Source organism: Lontra canadensis, unplaced genomic scaffold, assembly GCF_010015895.1.
Source record: "Lontra canadensis isolate GAN:19392208 unplaced genomic scaffold, GSC_riverotter_1.0 scaffold4, whole genome shotgun sequence".
In the NCBI taxonomy this organism is placed as follows: Eukaryota; Metazoa; Chordata; class Mammalia; order Carnivora; family Mustelidae; genus Lontra; species Lontra canadensis.
In genome coordinates this window covers 38,883,660-38,908,206 of record NW_022630998.1, presented here as the reverse complement: position 1 = coordinate 38,908,206, position 24,547 = coordinate 38,883,660, and the positions used below count along the sequence as shown (strand labels likewise).

General features: G+C 34.9%; 1 protein-coding gene across 2 annotated transcripts in view; it reads left to right on the top strand.

Moving 5' to 3' along the window:
- Positions 1 to 24,547, top strand: part of FCHO2 (FCH and mu domain containing endocytic adaptor 2) — a 118,253-nt gene that overhangs the window by 31,229 nt on the left and 62,477 nt on the right. For both annotated transcript variants that reach the window (XM_032848700.1, XM_032848693.1), the window contains exons 4-8: positions 258 to 399; positions 491 to 643; positions 10,843 to 10,947; positions 17,416 to 17,514; positions 18,667 to 18,763. In XM_032848700.1, the coding sequence (XP_032704591.1) occupies positions 258 to 399; positions 491 to 643; positions 10,843 to 10,947; positions 17,416 to 17,514; positions 18,667 to 18,763 (596 nt within the window). The remainder of the gene's footprint in view (positions 1 to 257; positions 400 to 490; positions 644 to 10,842; positions 10,948 to 17,415; positions 17,515 to 18,666; positions 18,764 to 24,547) is intronic.

Here is a 24,547-nt window from a genome sequence, read left to right as displayed (position 1 = left end):
ATATAATTAAGAGAGGGCCATGGCCAGACCTGTGATAAATATTTAACTGATTCCTGTGTACTTAAGGTCCAAATATTTTAATTAACCAAGGATTAAAAAAATCACTCTCAGTCTGTCAGTCATTTCATTTGTGCTTTATTTTAATTTCCTATTTTATCTAATTAAAATTGCTGAATATAATACTTTTTCTGTTGGTTCTGTTTTGGAGCCTTAAACTTTTCTTTTATTAAATAATTTCCATATTTTCTTTCCCTTAGAACATTTGCACCAGTGTGGGATGTGTTCAAAACATCTACAGAGAAATTAGCAAACTGTCACTTGGATCTTGTTAGAAAATTACAAGAACTAATAAAGGAAGTTCAGAAGTATGGAGAAGAACAAGTAAAATCTCATAAAAAGGTATCACTTTTTTCCTGCTAAAGGAATGATAGATGAAATATTGAGTGCTTTACAGTTCAGTTGTTTTGATGAATCATTTCATACCACGCAGACTAAAGAAGAAGTTGCAGGAACTCTGGAAGCTGTTCAAACTATTCAAAGCATAACTCAGGCCCTCCAGAAATCCAAGGAAAATTACAATGCCAAGTGTGTAGAACAGGAACGTTTGAAAAAGGAAGGAGCTACACAAAGAGAAATAGAAAAGGTAATTGTAATAAAAATAATCTCTGTGGTTTCAAAGCCCTTTTAAACAAATGACTGCTTTTAATCCTCAGACACTCAAGAATGATCTCAATATTAAAGATGAAGACACTGGGGCACATGGGTGGCTCAGTGGGTTAAAGCCTCTGCCTTGGGCTCAGGTCATGATCCCAGGGTCCTGGGATCGAGCCCCGCATCGGGCTCTCTGCTCAGTGGAGAGCCTGCTTCCTCCTCTTTCTGCCTGCCTCTCTGCCTACTTGTGATCTCTGTCAAATAAATAAATAAAATCTTTAAAAAAAAAAAGATGAAGACACTGTACTGTGCCTCCGAGTGTTCATGATTTACCTAAGTGAAACAGAGCTAGGTTTGTAGAATATGTTGTGTTGTGTATGAAAAATACATTAGCAGATACATAAAAAGAAATAATTTCTTTTTGCTGTTGACATTTGTTGGCTATTTTTATAATAAGATACTTGATAAGATACTGCTTGGTGTAGGATTTAACGTAAGGTAAAATTTTTTTTTAGTCAAGATTGGTATATTTAGAAAGGCATAGATACTTGAAGATAAGCTTTAAAATATGTGTTGTGGGTGATTTATTGCCGACTTTGAAGACATTTATGTAGTATTGCGGTAAACCACAATCCTTTCCCCCACTCGGCGTTTTAAGTGAAAGTAGATTTTTTCCCCCTTTCAGAACAGTCTAAACTAACCATTCACTTGTTTGATGTGTTATATCTCATTTAGGAATGAGCCATAGGGAGTGATAATTTTGAAAGCTTTTCTAAAGTATGTGAAATATCCATTAAAAAAAAAAAACCAAGTTGTAACTGTATTTTAGCAATTCCAGTAATTATAGAAGTGTATATATATGGACAGAAACTAGAAGAGAATATGGAAAAAATCAAAACAGTTCATGGATTTTGGCATAACTGATTTCCTTTAATGTTTGTGCAATAAATAAAAGTTGGGGGGGAGAAAAAAATAAGGCACAGTACGTTTACTATTTTAAAACACCATTCCACACAGCATTTGTAAATAAAATATAAGAAGGGAAAACAGAACAAAATTATAGGACTTAAAAAAGTAGAATATTATCTCTATGAACCAGAAACAGAATGGAAACTCAAAGTGGTGTGTAGAGATTGGTTTTGCTAGTTTTGCTGGACTCAAAGTCCTAAGTTAGGCTGTGGAATTTAAGCTCTTGTTTCTTAAAATGGACTAAGTGTTACCCATCTGAGATAAAGCACAAGGAGTCCCACACTGTCTATGTGAAGCAATATAGGTAGAAAAAAAGAAAACTCTTAGGCTGCTGACTAGGGCTAAAGCTTTATCAGAAGGTAGGGGCTAATGGACACAATTCTGACCCAAATCAAGCTAAGGAACATTTCATCACTTTTTTGGCCATATCTCCCATATTCTTCCAGGGAAGTAATTAAAAACTACCTTTATAAGACTGATACTAAATTGGGGACTTTGAGGGGTGTCACAAAATGCCATGAAAACTATTAGGTGGGGTGAGCACAAAGGATAAGACATAACACAATTCTAGGTGGTGACATTTACATTGCATTCTGTGGATCTGTCCCACAGCACTTATGGAGTGAGAGAGAAGAGGAGAAGGGGACAAAACAAGAAACCTCCCATTTGAAATGAGCAAACAACCAAAATTCTAGAGTACACCCAAGAAATCTAGTGCTAAGACAACAATAAATTTACCAATTGGAAGAAGAATTCACTCAAGATAAAATTTAAATTTATAAAACAGATGAATAAAAAAGATTGTGTTCAATATGTTCAAAGAGATAAATGAATATAAACTAGTAAATAAAATTAAGGCATAATGGAATAAGGTCTACTTGATAGGAAGACAGCTAATTAGAAAACTTGGAAATGAAAAATATGGTTATTGAGGAAAAGAAATAGAAAATACAAACTTGGGACACCTGGGTGGCTCAGTTGGTTAAGGGTCTGCCTTTGCATGATCTTAGGGTCCCAGGTTTGAGTCCTGCATCAGGGTCCCAGGTTTGAGTCCTGCATCAGGTTCCCTGCTCAGTGGGGAGTCTGCTTCTCCCTTTGTGCACGCTTGCTTGCTCTCTCAAACTTTAGACTTGATGTAGTCAAAGACTGAATTTGGAAGATGGTACTGAGGGAACCCCCCAGAACATTAGTACAAAGAAATAAAGATTACTGGGGCACCCGGGTGACTCAGTCAGTTAAACCTCTGTCTTCTGCTCAGGTGATAGTCTCAGGGTTTTAGGATTGAGCCCCAGGTTGGGCTCTGTGCTTAGGAGGGAGTCTGTTTCTCCCTCTCCCTTTGCTTCTCCCCTACTCATGTGCATTCTTGCACTTTCTCTTTCTCAAATAAATAAAATCATAAAAAAACAAAAAGAAAGGTTACCAACATTCATCTGATGTGAATTCCAGAAGAAAATGGAAAGAATGGTTGTCTAGTAATATTTAAAGAATTCATAGCTCAGGATTTTTCATACCTGAGGAAATTCAGTAGTCCACAGATGAATACAACACTGTATGTTAACTGGAATTAACATAAAAACTTAAGAAAAAAAAAACTTAAGAAAATATATATGTATATATAAATATTTAAAAAAAAAAAAGAGTTCCCAGATTGAAAGTACATTCTTGGTATTAAGTAGGTTACATAAAGGTAAACTCAGACCTAGACTCCAGAGAAAAAGAGAATATTAAAAGCTACCAGGTGTTTCTGGTTTTCTCACATCTTTGCAATCAGAATGCATTTTCTGCTGATGATATCTTATTATCACTGTTGATAAGGTGACATATATATGTGTATTTTTTTTTTTAAGTTTTTTTATTATTATTTTTTTTTATTTGACAGACAGATCACAAGTAGGTAGAGAGCCAGAGAGAGAGAGGAGGAGGAGGAGGCAGGCTCCCTGCTGAGCAGAGAGCCCGATGCGGGACTCGATCCCAGGACCCTGGGATCATGACCTGAGCCGAAGGCAGAGGCTTTAACCACTGAGCCACCCAGGCACGCCTATATGTGTATTTTTATTGCCTGTGTGAACTTGGTTATTCTGTGCGGTAGCATGATTGGACAACTGCAGCACTTTGATGTTTTAGTTAACAGACCATCTTAAGACAATTTGAGGAAGGAATTGTTCTGTTTTTTGTCTGAAAACTTTTTGTTGAGACCTTCTGGTAAGATCAAGAAAATGTGAGCTCTGGTGTTTAGAAGAAAATTGGGAGACAATGAGCATTTTTAAGAGGTACTGCATCAGTCATGGTCTTGATGACATTGAAGATAATATTGTGTGGAGAAAAAACACCTCAGCAATCTCTCAATTAGAAAGTAATTGAGAAGGTTCACATCTGAATATGTGGAAGATGTAAGAGTATGTCAAATAATTCATTTTGCTTTCCTTTTTATTCTGTATCAGTATACTTCTAAGTAAGTCTAAAAGAGCTCTTCTAGAAGTATAAAATTAGAATTTTAAGTGCTAAGAAAGCATTATTTTATATTTTAGATGATAACATTTTTCTGTTTTAAAGGTACACAAGATAATGGTGTACTTTATAAATTAATGGTGTATCAGAGTTAGTAATAATCAAGTAGGTACATTAAGCCTAACTTCTAAAAGAATAAAAGTCTAATAAGTCTTTTAAATAAGGACAAAGAAGAGGATATTAAAATTTATTGATAAGGGGGTGCCTGGGTGGCTCAGTGGGTTAAGCCTCTGCCTTGGGCTCAGGTTATGATCTCGGGGTCCTGGGATCAAGCCCCGTGTGGGGCTCTCTGCTCAGTGGGGAGCCTGCTTCCCCCTCCCTCTCTGCCTGTCTCTCTGCCTACTTTTAATCACTCTCTCTGTCAAATAAATAAAATCTTTAAAAAAATATTTTTTGATAGGAAAGGAAGGAGGAAATAAAGAATGGTAGGCAAAAAGCTTAAAGTAAGCTGGAAGAAGTAAGTTCAAATATACCAAAGCCATAATGTGTATAAGTGAGTTAGACTCCTCTAATAAATAGGTTGATTGGCAAATTGGAAAAAAAATTCTTATTATGTAAAACAACTTTAATGTTTAACAGCAGAAGACTGTTTCATATAATGGGACTATTCAGCAGTTCAGATAAATTTTATAGGGTAAAATGATAGATCTGGGATTTAAAATACTGTAGCAAAAAAATACTGGAAGGGGAAGAATGGATGGAATCTTGAAGTTACGTGATAGGTTAATGGAGTTTATTGCACTTCTTTCGTGTGCTCTAAAAGGTTTATTATAAAAAAAAAAAGGAATGCAGTAGAATGACATGAGTCATTGACCTGGGTGAATCTAAAAAGCATAATATTGAGCAAGAAAAACAAAGTTCCAGAAGAATATGTAGATTTTGATGCCTTTCACATAATCTTTAATTCTCTGTAAGAAAACCTTTTAAAGTATAATTAACTGTTCAAGGAACATGAGTAGGGACAGTAAACACTGAATTACATAATGGGAGTTTCCTTTGCAGAGCAAGTGGGAATGGGATTGGTAAGGACATGGGGCCTCCCTTTGTCTATTTAATAATTAATTTTTTTCCAAAAAATGAAAAAGATAGCAACAAATATAGATAAAGCCAACTATGTATTTCAAAATAAGAGATTATTTTTTAAAATGTGAGCTATAGAAATAGTTCCTATAGGTCAGTAACATACAGGTCAGTAAATTGGTATGAATTCCATATCATTAATGCAGAAGTATGCTATTTGAAATTTTCCAAAGGGTTAAAAAGTAATCATGGCTAAATAGTGCTCTTTATTTGTGTGTGTGTGTGTGTGTGTGTGTGTGTGTGTGTGTGAAACCCAATGGATTTAACTTAGTACCTAGTGTGTACTAAGTGTAGTGACCACTTGCAGAATACATGGTCCCTAGAAGTTAGGTTTAAAGAAATGATTGAATCTTTTTATATAAAGCAAAAAAAGGTTTAATATAAGGTAATGAGGGCGCCTGGGTGGCTCAGTGGTTAAAGCCTCAGCCTTCAGCTCAGGTCATGATCCCAAGATCCTGGGATTGAGCCTCACTTTGGGCTCTCTGCTCAGCAGGGAGCCTGCCTCCTCCTCCTCTCTCTCTCTGCCTGCCTCTCTGCCTACTTGTGATCTGTCTGTCAAATAAATAAAAATCTTAAAAAAATATATATATATAAGGTAATGATTTAGATTAAAGGATTTCCTTTTCATTAACATACTAGGCAGAGCTGTGGCATATGGTTGTGTCCAAGGGTTGTAAGTTGGTGGACTGTGCTTTTTGTAGTCATGTGGACAGCTTAGAGGAAGGGATGCTTTATTCTTTTTTTTTCCCCCAAGATTTAATAAATTTACGTTTCTGAGAGAGAGCATGAAGTGGGGAAGGGCAGATGAAGAGGAAGAGAAACTTAGCAGACTCCCAATATGGACCTGAATCTCATGACCCTGAGATCAGGACCCAGGCTAAAACCAAGAGTTAGACGCTTAACCGACTGCACCACCTAGGCAATCACAGGCACTTAAACACAAATATTTCTCCTAGTATATTGGTAAATTTATTTAAGAAGGTAAGGAAATCAATAAAATGTAGGATTTATTTATTATCAGTAGGTAACTTGTTAAAGCCCATCTTTTTTGTGAGAAGGAATGTAGATGTTTGTTTGAAAGTGTAATTTCCTCATTTAAGAAAAAATGCTTTAACTTCCCTTTTTAATAATGACTTTATGGAAGTGGTCAAATTTGTAACTACTAGGATATTGTTTTTATAATTCTACCCTAGAATTTACAGTATTTCTAAGTATATATACTATTTAGAAAGTTGTTTTGACTCAATTGAGTGTTGCAGTTTGTTTCCTCTGAGGGCTCTTTCTTGCTTTAAAAAAAATCAAGATGTTCCCAATACAATTACATTCTAAAATTGCCTCTACATCTTTTTATATGATACCCTTATTTTTCTTTAAATTTGGTTTTGTCCTTACTCAAAACACTTTGTGTCAACAATTTTTTTCATTTTATTCCTTTATGATGAAGTACTCCTTTTGTTAGTTTTCCAAGATACTTCTTTAAGTTGGTACATAATTTCCGTAGGATTCTGGCCTATTATTTTTACATTTGAAGAGTGAGGGCTGATGTAAAAAATCTGTTAGAACTTTAAAAGGGTATTTTCTCTGTTCCTTCATGCCTCCAAATAAGAGAAGTGAAATTTTCCCCAGCTTCCTCGTATAAGAAAATATGCTCCAGAAGACTTACCTGTCCTTTTATATTCTGAGTAAGATCCTGATCAACTTTTGAGATGAAGACAATAATTTTATGGTTGGCTATAGTGGACAAGTAAGTTTGTGGTGAGTTGAAAACTAAGTAGACTTAGTTTTACAGTGAGAACATTCCGGGAGGAAAAAAGAAAGTTAAGAAAAGTAGGCTGGTTTAAATTTTTAGAATTATTTCTGAACTATTGATTCAGTAAAAATTTGAGTACCCAAACTAGTTTGAATTCTAGAGACTGACTATTGGAAGAAGAAATGATGCTTCAGGAACTTCTTTCCATCTCTTAAAGTTTTGTAACTTTTTTTTTTTTAATTTACTTAGAGCACAAGTAGGCAGAGGGAGAGGGAGAAACAGACTCCCTGCCGAGCAAGGAGTCTGATGTGGGGCTCAATCCCTGAACCCTGGGATCATGATTTGAGCCGAAGGCAGACGCTTGATGACTGAGCCACTCAGGCGCTCAGGTGCTGCTTTAAGTCCTATAACTAAGTATAATGAATAATGTAAAATAATTGCTTTGTTTACATTGTAGAAATGTATCATAGGTCTTCTTAAAGGAGTAATGGCCCTCTAGGCAGTTATCTTTTATTCCTGTTAGATTACAAATTACTTGTGAGTGAGAAACTGTCATTGTATCGTCTGCAACACAGCATATGTGTTTACTTGGAAAAATAATCATTATAGCAAATAATAATATTTGAATTTTTCTTGTTTGTTAATATAAAAATTAAGAGTTTATATTACTTTAAACAGAGGTGAAAGACTAAGGTCTTGGCTTTTTAAATGTCTTATTCAAGTATTTTTCTGATTGTTGGATTATGAAGTGATAATTTGTGTGCAGTAGTAAGTGTTTTGGTTTCTACCATGTGCTTGTCGTTATGCTAGATGTTATGAAGGTTACTACAGGCTAAAATACATATCCTCCCCTTCTGTATTCAAGAAGCTTCCTTCTTTGTGGAGAGCAAAAGTATTAAATAGTACAGAACAAGAGGTTTGAGAGAGGTTTTAATGGTAAGTTTAGAAGGAGAGGTATCCTATTTTGTACAGAACCTGTAAAAAGAAAACGGACGATATCATGAAATAAATTACTTTTAATTTATTAACCAGACAAATAAAAATATAGTAATATAGCCACAATCATTATAGCCCTATTTTGGGGGACTTTTCTATTTTTACGAATTTTTTCCAAATTGCAGTTATCTCTAGGTGATCACAATTCAAGTCTTCATTCAGGAGTAGAAAAAAAAAAAAGAGTAGGTGTTAGAATAGGACAAAAGCAAAGAAGGGGCTACTAGTGGGACTACGTTATTTTGTGAGTGATTTTGTGAAAATCACTCCATGGACTGTACGTTGCTGACCATTCTTGTACAGACTGAAAATACAGGTAGTTGGTAGAAGAAACTGAAGTCTCTTGCTGTAAAAACAAACAAACAAGAAACCCAGATAGCCAAAGGAAACCCAGATAACCATACCATTAAAATTTTTTCTCAGATCTAGCCAATTTGTTACCTATGATTTCTGTGAAGATTTAAATTTCAAATATCCATCTCATCTAATTGTTACATGTTTAAACAAGGCCAGGACATCAGAGGAAATATACTAACAGTAGTGTAAATAATGTCAAAGGGCCTGAGACAATGGGAGAAGAGGTTTATTTTTTAATCCATAGGAATAAACTAGAAAATCAGTATAGGTTTTAACCACTTACTACTCTAGGGATGGAGAACTCAGTACAACTCTTAGATACAATAATAGCAAAATACAGTTATATTTTCCTGTTGGTGTTACTTTTAGAAACCATAATAATGGCTGATACCATTTATTTTGTAGCTTTAACTATGTGCCAGTCCCTGTCCCGATCATTTTACATAAGTCACATTTCATCACTGCTAAAGCTTTAAAAAATAGGCGGTATTCTTCCCATTTTAGGAATGAGAGAACTATATAAAACTCTAAGACCAAGTCTTCTGTCTCCAAAATCAGCCTTTTTTATGCTACAAGATAAAGTGGCATCCTATATTATTTAAGAATTCAGGAAAGCGTGGAGCATACATGTTTAATATATGTATGTAGTTATATATTAAGGAGCATACAGAGGGGCCTTTTTTTTGTTTGTTTTTTTACTTAATTATTTTTGTTAACATATAATCAATCCATTATTTACCCCACGGGTACAGGTCTGTGAATCATCAGGCTTACACATTTCATAGAACTCACCATAGCACATACCCTCCCCAATGTCCATAACTCAGCCACCCTCTCCTTACCCCCAACCCCCTAGCAACCCTCAGTTTGTTTTGTGAGATTCAGAGTCTCTTATGGTTTGTCTTCCTCCTGATCCCATCTTGTTTCATTTTTTCCTTGCCTACCCCCCAGGCCTCCCACCCTGCCTCTCAAATTCCTCATATCAGAGAAATCATATGATAATTGTCTTTCTCTGATTGACTCATTTCACTCAGCATAATACCCAGAGAGGGGCCTTTTTAGAGAGTAGGACTGTCTACATCTCTTGCCAATCCCAGCCTTTCAGGTAAACCCAACTTTCTGTTTCTAATTCTTATTTTTAGACTCCTGAATGTAGCAGGAGATGATTACATGTTGTTTCTGATTGGCTCTATACAAATTCCATGTTTTTCAGCTTTACTTAGCCCTCAGTGGCTCTTAGTAGCACTTTTACTTGTCTGGTATCATCTGTTGTATCTTCTGTAACCCTGGCTTGAAGTGTTCTTCATTCTTGTGAAGCTCGTAGCCCTATCCTACTCTTCTTCATTCTTAACAGACTATCTCTTACTCGTCAAGCAAATGGAGACATTTTTATCTTCCTTTTTTTTTTTTTTAAAGATTCTATTTATTTGACAGACAGAGATCACAAGTAGGCAGAGAGGCAGGCAGAGAGAGGGGGTGGGAAGCAGGCTCCCTGCTGAGCAGAGAGCCTGATGCGGGGCTGGATCCCAGGACCCAGGACCCTGGACCCGGACCCTGGGAATCATGACCTGAAGGCAGAGGCTTTAACCCACTGAGCCACCCAGGTGCCCCTTACCTTTTTTTTGGATCTTCTTAAACTCTTACTTATATTTACACTCCTCACCTCCCAACCTTCCTTTGTCCAAATCGATCAGTCCTTTGAGAATTGTCAAGTTTCTGGAAGCATATGTTTGCTTGAACCTACAAGTTACAGAAAGTCTTCCTTCTTCCTGAATTTATATCTTCCATAGAATTTATCTTTACTTCTATGGCTTTGTTGCATTCTGCTGACTTCTAGGTAAAAATAGGTTCTACTGCTTTCATGAAGTCCTTCAGGAAGAAAACTTATTTTCATATTCCTCACTACCTAATGTTTAATATATTAAATTTTAATTGAATAAGTAATTTTGATAAAACTTGAACTATAATAATGCAATAACAATTTTTTAATAATAGAAATCTTGAAAAAATCTATAAACAAATTTATAGATTTATTGGAGTATAATGGAAACAAACATCAAAGAAAATTATTTTCTCAACTTTTGAGTACCTTTATAATTATTAATCAGACATTAAATGGAATATGTTTATGTTGTGGGAGGAAGGAAGACTTGAAGGTATAGAAAAGAGTGTCAAGCATATTCTGATCGTATTGTCACATTTTTGTTGATTGAATTCTTAGAAACACCATATCATTATAATGTGATTATATGACACTACTCTGGGTTATAAAATGAGAGCATTTAACTTTTCAAGGCACATTCCATCAGACGGGAAGGAGAATCAACATTTAGTTTCTGTGTTATTCTGTGACTATAACAAAAATAATTACTAATGAGGACTTGAAAAAGAGATGTTAAAGTTAGTTTATGTCATATTGGACTCACCATAGGCCTCATTCCTTAAAATCCATTTAAGTAGTTATTTCAAATGAACTTATATCAGGAAACAAAATAGGTCATTTTATAATTAAAAATGTTTTTGTTTTGTTACAGGCAGCTGTTAAATCTAAGAAAGCTACAGATACCTATAAACTTTATGTGGAGAAGTATGCATTAGCAAAAGCTGATTTTGAACAGAAAATGACAGAAACAGCTCAGGTTGGTATTTTTAAGCTTTAAATCTAAAACAGGGTATTTGTTTTACTGATAGAAATAATATAATTCTTGTATCATATAATTTTTTAGTATTAGAAATGTTGAAATGCACAATGTGTATGTTTTATTAGTGCTGTTTTAAAGATACACGTCTTGTTTTGGCAATGAGGACCATATGTAATAACTATCACATTATAAGGGATTATTTAAGTGTATCAGAAGAGGCTGCTTAAAGAGAACGCGGGAAAGTGAGGATATTGATAGATGATGAAGACAGGTGATTGTTAGTTAGCCTTATGTATGAATTGTAAAATTGACTTCTGCTTGAGAAGAAAATTACAAATGATTCACTGCTGTGAATATAGCCATTAACAAAAAGTCAAGAATCCCTGCTCTCATAGAACTTCCATTTTAGTTAGGGAAGACAGACAATAAAAAAAAGTCTGTCTCAAAAAAAAAAAAAAAAAAGTCTGTCTCCCATAAGCTTGGGATAATTTATAGCCCATTTGATATTCTTAGAGCCTTAATTAAAGGCCTAGGTTTAAGATGGATGCCTTTTATGAATCATACCTAAAACTCATACCCCCATCCTCTTGTACCTTTTTCTTGTTTTGTTTTTCTCCTTAGCACCTGTTATTTAATATGCCATGAATTTTATTTATCTCTCAGGGTAGGCTGGGTATACTGAGGTGACGAAGAAACCCTCATATCTCAGTGGCTTACAAGAGCAAGGGTTATGTTCTTATCATCATGGGCTGGCTGGAGCTGTTCTTCATCTTCTGTAATCTCTTGAGGCTGGTGAAGGAAGCTCTTTTTAGAACATTATTCTTAGTCATCATATTTGAATGTAGTAAAGCACACTGGTTCTTCTACCCGTATTTTTTTTTATTATCTGTCTTCCTTCACTAAAATGTAAGTTCTATCAAAACAGGAATTGATTTATTATTTCCTCACCACTTTTTAAAATAGCTCCCAGCGCATGGTAGGCATTCAATAAGTGTGAAGAAGGACTTCATGAAGCTGCCTTTTTGGATTCTAGGGAGTCTTCCTGCTTAGAGTGATGAATGATTCACATCTCAGAAATCAAAATCTTTTCATGCTTGTTTGCAGGCATATATGCTTCCGTCTTTACTTGCCATGTTTGCAGGCACTGTGCTAGTTGCTGGGTATATACAGTATATGTGTAAATAGAACAAATATCTCCCTGCTCTAGGTGGAGTATACAATATAGAGGAGGGAGGCAAACATTAAATACATGATTAAATATAAAGTTACGAATTATTAAACCTGTTACAAGGGAAAAGAAGGATTATATGAGATAGAATAATAGGAGCAACCTAATTTGATTTGGATTTGGTAGTTAGGAAAGGCTTTTTTGGAAAAGTGGGATTTAAAACTGAGAGAATGAGTGAATGAGTGAATTCTATACTGCAGAATGAGTAAAGAGACACATTCTAGGGCATGAGTGTTCCAGGTATTGAGGACCCATGGATATAAGACCCAGATGTATGAAAGAGCTGTCACATTGTAGAAAGCAAATAGTGCTTCATGAAAGTGTGAAGAGAGATAGTGGTAAGAAGTGAGGTTAAAGAGATAGGCAAGGACAAGGCTGTAGTGAGGGTTTAGGTTTTCTTAAGAGCAGTTGGTAGAGGGTTCCCCTTCTCCACATTCTTGCCAACATTTGTTGTTTGCTGTCTTGTTAATTTTTGCCATTCTAATTGGTGTAAGGTGGTATCTCATAATGATTTTGATTTGTATTTCCCTGATGGCATGTGATATTAGACATTTTTCATGTGTCCAAACCCCAAGAAGCTAGAAATAATCTCATACATTCTAAAAAGAAAGAAAAAGAATAGTGCATAAGTCAAATAAAGGAGAGAAAAATTAAAAAAAAAAAAAGCACTTGGAGGACACTGAAAGATTATATGCAATGTGGGACTTGATCCTAGGATCATAACCTGAGCCGAAGGCAGATGCATAACTGAGTCATCCAGGTGTCCCCCTGATCTTCATTTTAAAAGATAATTCTGGCAGTTTTGTGGAGCATGGATTATAGTAGGGCCGAACGAGAATCAAGAGTCCAGTTTGGAAGGCGAGTAGAGTGGTCAGGTTAGGATGAGGGGCAGTGTGGTGGTTGGAAGAGAGAATTGAGTGTTTTTGGAGATGTCAAGGATTAGAGAATGGGGGAGTTCTTGGGGAAATCAGAATCTCTGATGTTGGAGACATCATGTGGGCTATTTTGGAAGAGCCAGAAAATCTGGGCTGAATGTAATTAATGTTCACAGTCCTTTGTTTACAATTCTGAAATCCAGAATCTCTAAAAACCAAAAGTTTTTTTCTGAAATGAATTTGGCAGCAAAACTTGACCAGAACTGATGTAAGGCTATGTATTTATCCCACCTACATCAAATATACCTGTTTTCCTTTAGATATATTAATGTGTTTGATAAACAGATGCCATTGTAGATCCTGCTTTCAGTATTGTGAAAGATATGGTAACAAAGCCACATTATCTTTATTTTAAAAATTCAAAATGTTTGAACTCTCAAACATCTCATTCCAAAGTTTTGAATGAAGGATTATGAGCCTGTGTAAAATAAGGGCTTGTCAGTACTCAAAGCCATAATGACATTATCTTTGAATAGAGTGTGGGGAAGAAAGGACAAAGCTCTGAGAGACTCATCATTGACAGTTTGATTGAAGAAGGGATGCTGAAACCCAAGTAGGACAAGCCAGACAAGGAAGAAAACTGGGAAGAATAATGTCATGGCAGCTGGGAAATGATAATATTTCAAGAAGGGTTTAGTTAATTGTATTAAATGAGGGTCTAACTCTAGTGAAAGAAAAAAAAAACTTCAATTTCTAAAGCAACCAACATTATTGTAGACTTAAGCAAGTGTTCTTTTGGCTTCTGAAACCTTAACACTTGTTTATAAGACAATTATTGGTTCATTAATTTGGCATCAACATGACTAATTTCTGTCAGAAAATCTTTCCTTTCACCTGTTTAATTTGGAAAAATTAGAATTTGCTGGAATCAGTTTTTTATTCATTTATAGTATTTTATAAAAGTGTTTTGAAAGAATTTCAGCACTCATTTTTCCCTCTCATTTCTTTTATTTTTCATTACTTCCTCCCCACCTCCAAATTGGCATTTTGTTTATTCTGCTACTTGCAAGATGAGGATATTAATATATTTGAGCAGATGTATAACCATGCTGCTTTTAAGTAAAGGTGATGGTATATACTGTGCTAATGTGTGTATGTTTGTCCTCTTTCAAGTTCCCTCTGTCTCTCTATCACACATGTACAATGACAAAACAGGCTATCATTTCTTAATAGGTAGTAGACTTTAAATTTTAATTTCAGTTAATTAGAAGTGAAAAGAATTCTTTTATATTTTCGTCTTTCTTTGTTCCAGGCCTAGCATGTTGACCTAATCCCAGTGGGACGGGGTATATCAGTGTAGTGAAAATCAGATTTGGGTGACAGACCTGTATTTCTTTACTAGTGGAAAAAGAAGTTGAGTGTGTGGGATGAAAGAGGTTAGGATTTATTTGGAATATTTGTGGTTTAATTATTTTCATTTGGGGTTAAGAAAAAGCATAATAAAAATTGTGAATTTTCTTTATGTGTATGTTTTCTACTATTAACATTTAATGACATTTAAAAACTGGAAAAATATGGAGATTTTGTTTAAACACGTGGCTCATTCAAGGAAGCTTTGAGATTTTGCTTAAACAACACCTTCAGATTAGGGACTTTCAGTATTAGGGTGCTTTTTAAAAAATTTTTTAAAATTAACATACAATGTATTATTTGTTTCAGGGGTACAGGTCTGTGAATCATCAGTTTTAAACAATTCACAGCACTCATCATAGCACATACCCTCCACAGTGTCCATCACCCACCCACCCCTTCCCTCCCTCCCCACTCCCTTCCGGCAACCCTCCTCCTGAGATTAAGAGTCTCTTATGGTTTGTCTCCCTCCCGATCCCATCTTGTTTCATTTATTCCTTTCCTTACCCTCCTAACCCCCATGTTGCCTCTCATCTTGTACTTTTTATTTTTTATTTTTATTTATTTATTTAAGAAAGAGAGTATGTGAATAGAGCAGGGGGACGGGTATAGGGAGAGGGAGAAAGAGAATCCCAAGCAAACTTCCTGCTGAGCATGGAGCCCTTTGCCAGGCTTGACCTCACAACCCTGAGATCATGACCTGATCCGAAATCAGAAGTCAGATGCTTAACTGACTTGGCCATGCAGGCGTCCCCAAAATTGTACTTTTAAAAAAAATTAATGTAACAATACATATGAATACAGTATTAGGGTGCTTTTTAAAATTTTTTAAAAAATTAACATATAATCTATTATTTGAAATTTCAAGGAAGAAAAGTCTGATTTGTTCAAGAAAGTTCATTTATTTATATCCAAATACTTGAGACTATAGTCCCATTGTTGAATTATTCTATGTTTAGTAGTCACTAATTCTGAGGAAACTGATATTTAGCAGATCCCCTACCCCCTCTAAAAACCCAGCACAGTTTCTAAATTGCATCTGAATCACGCTTTGAGTTTCTGTGTGGCTTCATGCTTCAAGATATTTTTAAATAATTAAGGCTATGTTTTAATCATTGGTTTTTTTTTTTTTTCAGATTTATTTATTTATTTGACAGAGAAACAATGAGAGAAAGAATACAAGCAGGGGAAGCAGGAGAGGGAGAAGCAGGCTTCCCGCCAAGCAGGGAGCCTGATGTGGGGCTCAATGTGTGGCTCCATCCCAGGATGCTGGAATCATGACCTGAGCTGAAGGCAGATGCTTAAGGGCGGAGTCACCCAGGCACCTCTCAGTGTAGCTCTTTCAAAAGAGAATGAAGATGGCACAGTTTTCTTGGGATTAGGGATTATCCATATGAAATTTGTGGCTGTTTGACTTAGCTTTTCTGGATTTGGATCTTACCTGTCAGTGAGAAAATATCTTGTTCATTAAGTTGCAGAAATTTAAGCTGAGGGCGAATTTGTATAATATGAACATAAAATCATGCTTCTGCCAATACTCCTCACTTCTTAAGAGAGTAATTCAGAATCTTGAAATGCTGGTATTCTCATTGATTTGGTCAAAATTGGTCAAAGCAAGACATTTTAACTCCACCATTTCCCATGAATAAAATTGATTTAAGTTTTTGGACTATTGTTGCATTGTTGCCAGAACTATAATTTCACCATTACTGATTTTTTTTTAAAAGTTCAGACCCTTTGTTAAAAATATGAACATGATCATTTAGCTTTGTGATTTTCTGATATGTGACGCATTGCTGAAGAAAATTGTGTATTAAATATGGGGTGAGGGAACTTAATTTGATAATCTAACCAGAAAAAATAACAAGACATTTAGGCCTATTCCTTAGAACTGATTTAATTTGGCAGGGAAAAAAAGGGTAATCAGGTTTGTGCACTTGAAATGACAAATCTGTTTTGTTTGAAAATAGCTAGTTCAGCATTTCCCAAGTCCTGTTTTGAGGAATATTATTGTTGTGTGAGATATTAATAGATACTCAGAGAAGAAGAAAAACAAAAAGGGCTGTGTGGTCAAATTTGGAAAACACTGGGTTAAGCAAAATGAAACATGTTTTATTTCAGTATTTCTCAGGCTTCTTAATTTGTGTATTAGAAGCCAAGTCTAGCAGTGGTTTTCTTCCTGGGGGATAAATATCAGAATGAACTGGGAACTTTTTCCAAACAACATTCTCATCTTTTTCCACCCTCATTCCCCGGGGAGTAGTAGAGAATCTATGCATTCTATGGTTTGAAAACATTTTCCAGGTGATTAGATATATCCCTACCTTCTGTTGAGAACTGTTGAGATGGAGTATACGGGCATTTCCATATTTCTTTGACCAGAGATTACCTCTTTGAAAGCTATGTAATAACATTTCAAGGATTAGACACTTTGAGAGTCTTCGGGCTAGGTTATAAAGTCTTCAGAAGTAAGCAGTAGCTTTTGCTCTGCCAATTAACTGGTCTTCAGTTGGAAACACTTCTGCCTTCGCTTTCATGAAACTTCTCATTTGGGTCTCCTTCCAGTTTTCTGACTGTGATTATAGATTTTAGTTTGTGGTGTCTTCAAACTCTGAACAAGTTCAGAGAGATGGCATAGTGAGAAATGGCATAGGGAAAAGTTAATGTATTAAAAAGTTAAACGTTTCAGTATATTTATTGGCTCATTTGTCTAGAAGTATTGTTAAACATTACATAATAATGTTAGTTCGCTAAATTTGGTTAGCTATATTGAGATGATTTCAAAGGTCTTTTGACTGCAAGTTCAAGCCCATGTTGGGGGCTTGAATAAATAATAATTTATAATAAATAATAATTTTAAAGTTTAGATTTGATTTTAAATTTGAAATTAAAGTTTTAATTTCAGAGTGTATTTTTAATATAGATATATAACTTTTCATATTTGTTACCCAGAAGTTTCAAGATATTGAAGAAGCTCATCTCATTCACATAAAGGAAATTATAGAATCCTTGTCAAATGCTATAAAGGAAATTCATTTGCAAATAGGCCAGGTAAGTTTTTCCTTTTGTTGAAAATTTTATGAAATTTTATGTTCATTTATGACTGTTTAAAAATCTAAAACTCAGTATGATACTGGATTATTTCAGGTAAGAATGTGTATTTACAAGTATTAAATATAAACTGGATTTTTTGGGACCCCCTCACCGGGTGACTCAGTTAAGCATCTGCCTTCAGCTTAGGTCATGATCACATGGTCCTGGGATCAAGTCCTTCATTGCACTCCCTGCTCTGGGCAGTTTGCTTCTCCCTCTGCCTGCCACTCCCCTTGCTTGTGTGCACGCTTGCGTGTGCTCTCTCTATCTGACAAAATCTTAAAAAAAAAAATAAGCTGGATTTTTGATTGGACAAGGATGATAATTCAAACCAATTGCTAAAATTAATGATAGCTCAGTCCTTTTACTTTAAAATTCTGGAGTTATCAATTTTTGGATTTTTTAAATAATTATACTCTAGAACAGTAGTAAGTTACAGAACTTGGCCTTAAATGGGTACCTGGGTGACTCGGTTGCTTAAGTGTCTGACTTTAGCTCAGGTCATGATCTCAGAGTCCTGGGATTGAGCCCCGTGTTGGGCTCCCCACTTGGCAGGGAGTCTGCCTCTCCTTCTCCTTCTGGAGCACACGATTCTTGAACTCAGGGTTGTGAGTTGGAGCCCCACTTTGGGTATAGGGATTACTTATAAACAAAAAATCTTTAAGAAAAAAATTTTTTTTTCCCAAAAATACAAAAGCAGTTTAATTATGACACCTTGGAGTATACTGAAGTAGAGTAGAGAAAGATGAGGTCTGTTATTTTTTTTTATTTTTAAGGATTTAAATATTATTAGAGATCTATATAAGTTTTAACTTATCATAAGAATTATGTGTCTAAAACATTCAAAGATGAGGACAGGAAACTTCCTTGACTTCTAAGGCTGTATCTTTAGAGCTTCATGTAAACAGTGGCTGATACCCACAGGTCTACTAATGCTACAAGGTAAGAGATCATGTTAGGTAAATTAAAGTTCTCAAAGGTTTTGGGTCAAAAAAACCCCCACATGTTTTGGTATAATGAATTTTAATTGCTTTATGCAAGTTTTGTCTGAAATACAGTAAGAATTTTTGATGGAAAAAGAAAAAAATTACCTTTATTTCATTTTAATAGGTCCATGAAGAATTTATAAATAACATGGCTAACACTACAGTTGAAAGCTTGATTCAAAAGTTTGCTGAGTCAAAAGGCACTGGGAAGGAAAGACCTGGTAAGATGATGAACTCTGTTAGGGAGATGTATACAGATCTCTCTTCTAGCAACAAATATATTCGATTTTAAATTCCCAAGCTGCAAAATGGAACTTGGGAGATACCTAAAAGTCTATGTAAAATATCACGTATTTACTTTGTGTCTGATATGTTAAATTAATATTTTTATTCTGGCCTTTAGTGGTTAATAATTTAATATTAAAGCAATTATAATCTTTAGTAAATTAATATGTTGTCATTTATTTATATTTTTTAAAGACTTAGCAACAGAAGCCCAGTTTATTTTTTCATTTAAAAATTTTTTTAATTAAAATTTTTAATTAATTAGTTAATTATAATTAATTTTAATTATTTTTTAATTAAAAATTTTTTTAAATTTATGGACATTGACACAGAATGTTATGTTAGTTTCACATGTGCAACATGGTAATTCACCTTCTCTGTGGGTTATGCTGTGCTCACCACAAGTGTGGGTACCATCTATCACCATACAACACTATTACAATGTCATTGTCTATATTCCCTATGAACAGAAGGCATTTTAGTAAGAGGAAGGTGGGAAAGAATATTGAGCCCTGAGAACATTGAGGCCAACAGAGAACCTTTCATAAAATTTAATAACTTGTAAAATTTCCTTATTGAAATATATATTCAACATATATATGTTGAATATATAGGGTATATATTTGTTGCATGCATATATTGAATATATATGTTGATTTTATTACATATATACTTGTTGCATGTTAAAACATTCAAGACAGTGTTTCACATGCTGGAGATACACCATTGAACAAATGAGTACAGGAATCCTGGTTCCTGTTTTATGAACAAATAATTACAGTGTCCTGAATGTTACTTTTAATAAACATGTTATATCAGATGTACTAAGTAGCCTATTGTCTTGCCCTTCTCGGCATAGAGCTTCCAGATTTCTTGATTTTGTTTATTGGTTACTATACCATGTTCTTGTAAGATAATTTGTTTCACTCTATAGGTAAAAATAATGCAGTCTAGTAAAGAAATTAAAATATGGTTTGGAATTCAGGAAAATGGTTAAGTGATTTGTCGGGAAGTCTGGGAACCATTTTTCTTTAGTGCAGTTCCCAGAACTAAAGCTTGTAACCTAAATTTTCCTCACTTTTTCTTTTCAGATTTTATTAACTCTCAAATCATTGGTTCACTTATGTTAGTATTTTCCCTTCAAATCTTCTTTTCGTGCTTTCTCTGCCTACCTAACCAGTTGTAGCAGCTTGTTTTCTGAATACTGGCACAGTAGAGATTTCTTCTCTAATCCATTTTACATGTTATACAGCACATTTGTATTTTGACTATACAATTATGAACTTACAATTGCACTAAAATCTTTTGACTTTTCATTGTAGACAGTGAAATTTAGGCTCTGGATTTGGATAAAGCTTTTCAGGATCTGCTCTGACTAGTCTTTAGTCTTACTTTCTGTTATGACTCTTCACTGTAGCCAACTCGAACTGCTTGCTATTTCCTATACATGCCCCCTTTCCCCCTTGGTATCTTAGTTGCCCTTATGTTCCTTTTCTAGGAAATGCTATATCCCATTTCTTTCCTGCTCTGTGTCTTCCCATTTATTTGTCAAGTAAATAAATTCTTAAATACCCGGGTCATTTGCTACTTCCTCTGTCAAAAGTGCCAGTGAACTTTAACTGTACTTTTTTCCCTTCCTTTTTTTGTTATTGGTGCTATCTACCTTAAATTTTAATAATTGTGCAGATGTAAAGAAAAGTTCTGTATTTGATTTCATCTGTTTATCTTCTTCATGGGTGAAGAGTACATTTTTGTTGAGTGAACTAACAAATGGACATAGAAATAGTAAATAGAAATAGAAATACTATAGAAATAGTAAAGTTAGGATGTTAGGGAGGTTACGGTGTTTAGATTTGCTATTAGAAAATTCTTGGTGAGGAATAATAAATAATTATGGTTAAAGTTTGGTGAGACTTACTCTTTGCCATATAATGTGCCAACCACTTTGCAGCCAAACTTTGATCTTCAGGAACTGTTTGAAATAGGTACTATTTTTTTTAAAGATTTTATTCATTTATTTGATAGACAGAGATCACAGGTAGGCAGAGAGGCAGGCAGAGAGAGAGAGAGGAGGAAGCAGGCTCCCTGCCAAGCAGAGAGCCGGATGCGGGTCTCGATCCCAGGACCCTGAGACCATGACCTGAACCGAAGGCAGAGGCTTCAACCCACTGAGCCACCCAGGCACCCCTGAAGTAGGTACTATTATTCTCATCTTAAAGATGAGGGAAATGTTGAGAGGTTAAATGATTTGCCTAAGTTAGTACATGGCAAATCAGATAGTAAAATGCCAGGATTTTTGACCCCAGGTACTGTGCTTCGGAGAAACTAGAATAGAATGAAGTGAGTTTACATATATAAAGAGAATGAGGATGTTGAGATACATAACTACAGAAAAGTATGAAACCCTAAAATTCCTTATAAAGAAATTAAATTATGGGGCATCTGGGTGACGCAGTTGGTTAATCATCTGACTCTTCATTTTGGGTCAGATCATGGTCTCAGAATTGTGAGAGCGAGCTCCGTGTCAGGCTTTGTGCTGGGTGTGGAGCTTGCTTAGGATTCTGTCTCTCCCTCCACCCCTCACGCCCTGCGTGTGCATGCTCGCTCTCTCTTGCTCTATCAAAAAACAAACAGAAAACCCATATACATATATATATAATATGAAGACATTAAGAGAGGTAAAAACAGTTGGAGAACAAATACGGTTTTTATATAAAGCATTTAGAAGTGCTGATAGATAAAAGCAGAGATGTATTGGCTGGTTAAAAGTGCCTCAGAACACTAAACAAGATCAGTAGATTGTATTATCATTGGTATCCTGTTTGTGACATGATGTTTTCAAGTTTTGCAAAATGTTATCACTGCAGGAAATTGGGCAAAGTATACAAGGAATCTCCCTGTATTTCTTTTTTTACAACTGTATGTGAATCTATAATTATCCTAATAAAAATTACAGTTATTTTAGGGGCACAGGGGTGGCTCGGTTGTGTGTCTGGCTCATGATTTTGCCTTGGGTCATGATCTCATGGGTCGTGGGATTGAGCCCCATGTCCCGCTCCGCGCTTAGCACAGAATTCGCCTCAGATTCTCTGCCTCTCCTTCTGCTCCTCTTTCAGCCTGTGCTCGCATGCATGCACTCTCTCTCTCTCTCTCTCTCTCTCAAATAAATAAAAATCCTTAAAAAATTCAGTTATTTTCTTATCTGTGGTATTACTTAGCCCTGTAGTTTGTGGTCTGTTCTTTATCAGCAGTAAAATTTTTAAGCCTTATTGCCCTCATCTGTAAAGTGGAGATAATAATAGTATTTCTCCATGGGGTTTTTCTGGGGGTTATATGAGATAATGTAATACTTATTGAATACTTGATAAATACTATGTTAAAAAAGTAATACGTTTCTGATAAATGGGTAGCTAATTATAGATACTGTTTCTTTTATAAATTTAGACATAGTGGCCTCAAGATATACTGTGACATGTAGAAAGTCCATATATCTAAATGACAAGGCCAGTAATGATGATGACATGAGCTTTCCTAGAATAATCACTAAGCCAAGAATTAGGTGACTGTTTGAGGGTGACTGTTGACACAGTGATTATAAATGACTGATTTAAAAAAAAAAATGGTCCTAGAACTAACTTTAAAAAGAAAGTATGGTGTCAGAGTGGAGGGGATAGAATAAATATTACTTCTCTAGTTGGCTTGCTATGGGTGACTAGTTTAATAGCTCTTTCTTTGTATTTGTTCAGCTTATGGGCACATGAACAAGTGAGTCTGGGGGCCTGTTTCAGTGATGAAAATTTTGTGTTTCTCAGAAGAATAATATACTCAAAAATTTGCCTTTGATTACATGAAATTCATAGACTTAAAGGATTTTGTTTTGTGAGATGTATTCTTTCAGTTGTATATACTGCTGATTGCTGTTAATATTTTCTTTGTGTTGTTTTGTAAGGGCCCCCTCTGGTGGATGAATTACTTCTTAAACTAATTTTCATCCTGTGGGATTTATACTTTAAAAAGAAAACAAGTTCATTAAAAATTTATATATCTAAAAATTAACCTGTTTTCTTGTGTTGAAAAATGACCATTTTTTCATCAGTCAGTTACCTGTTCAGAGATACAACCTTTAACTTTATGTCCAGTTTTCTTGTGCAAATCAAACACTTTGAGAGCGTTAAATTTTTTTTTTAATTCATTGAGACTGTTTTATACTACTTATTATATGAAGTGCTTTTTTTGTCATTACTTTTTAAAAAATCAGGATGGGGTGCCTGGGTGGCTTAGTCAGTTAAGTGTCTGACTCTTGGTTTCAGCCCGGGTTATGATCTCTGAGTTGTGAGATTGAGCCCTGATGGGGCTCCATGCAGAGTCTGCTTGTCCCTCTTCCTCCCCCTGCCACTCATGTGCACATGGGCGCACACTCTCTCTCTCAAATAAAGAAAATCTTTAAAAAAATTTAAAAATTAAGATATAATTGACATATAGTATTATATTCATTTTAGATGTGCAGTGTAATGATTTGATGTGTGTATATGAAAAATGATTAACAAAATAAGTTTAGGTAATGTACATCTCTATGCAGTTAGAGTTTTTTTTTCCTTGTGATGAGAACTTTTAAGAACTACTTTCCCAGTACCTTTTAAATGTACAGTACAGTATTTAACTATAGTCACCATGCTATATATTATTACATCTCCAGGACTTACTTACCTTATAATAGAAGTTGGTAACTTTTAACCATCTTTAACCCTCTCACCCACCCCTCACCCCACAGCTCCCACTTTTGGGAACCACCAATCTGTGAACTACTATGAGTTTGGTTTTATATTCCACATATAAGTGAGATCATATAGTATTTTTTTCTGACTTATTTCACTTAGCATTATGTCCTCAAGGTCCATTCATATTATTGCATATGGCAGGATTTCTTTTTTTTTTAATAGCTGTGTAATACCCTTTGTATATACACAACACATTTCCTTTATCCAGTCAGTGGACACTTAGGTTGTAACCCTGACTTTGCTATTGTAAATAAGGCTGCAGTGAACATGGGAATATATATATTTTTTGAGATATTGATTTTGAATCCTTCAAATAAGTAGCTACAAGTGGAATTGCTGGATCATATGCTGGTTCTATTTTTATGTTTTCAAGGAGCCTCCGTATTGTTTTTGTCATTACTTTTTAAGTACTGCCTAGCTCTTCTGGAATTAGAGTCAGTGTAAGTGGATTCTTTGAATATCGAAGTGCCTGTGGTCTGAAGGGTTATGAATAACCAGGTGTTTTATAACTGTGAATATCTTTCTGTACTCTAATGACATCCTAGTATGCCTGTTCATTCTCATGTAGTTTAATTGCCAAAGGAGATTAAAACCATTTTTTTGGGAGTTTCCTGTTTTATAGTCATTCTGCTAATTTTGCTGTATGCTTTTTATAATTCATAAAAGTTAAGCAAGTTTCCATTTATAAGAAACAAAAAGATAACCTAAAAAGTTGGTAGGCCAGTATATAATATGTTTAAATAAAAGACTTTGCTGAAAAACTTACCTGTATTTTCATTATATGATAATATAGGTTTATAGCTCTCATTTGAGGATTTCCAGGGATTATGCTGTGTTTAAAGATAAAAATATGAAAATCCTGAGAAAGGTACACATGAAAAACTATCAGCCACAAATGAAAAAGGAAAAATAAAATTCCTTTGGTTATACTGCCTAAATGAA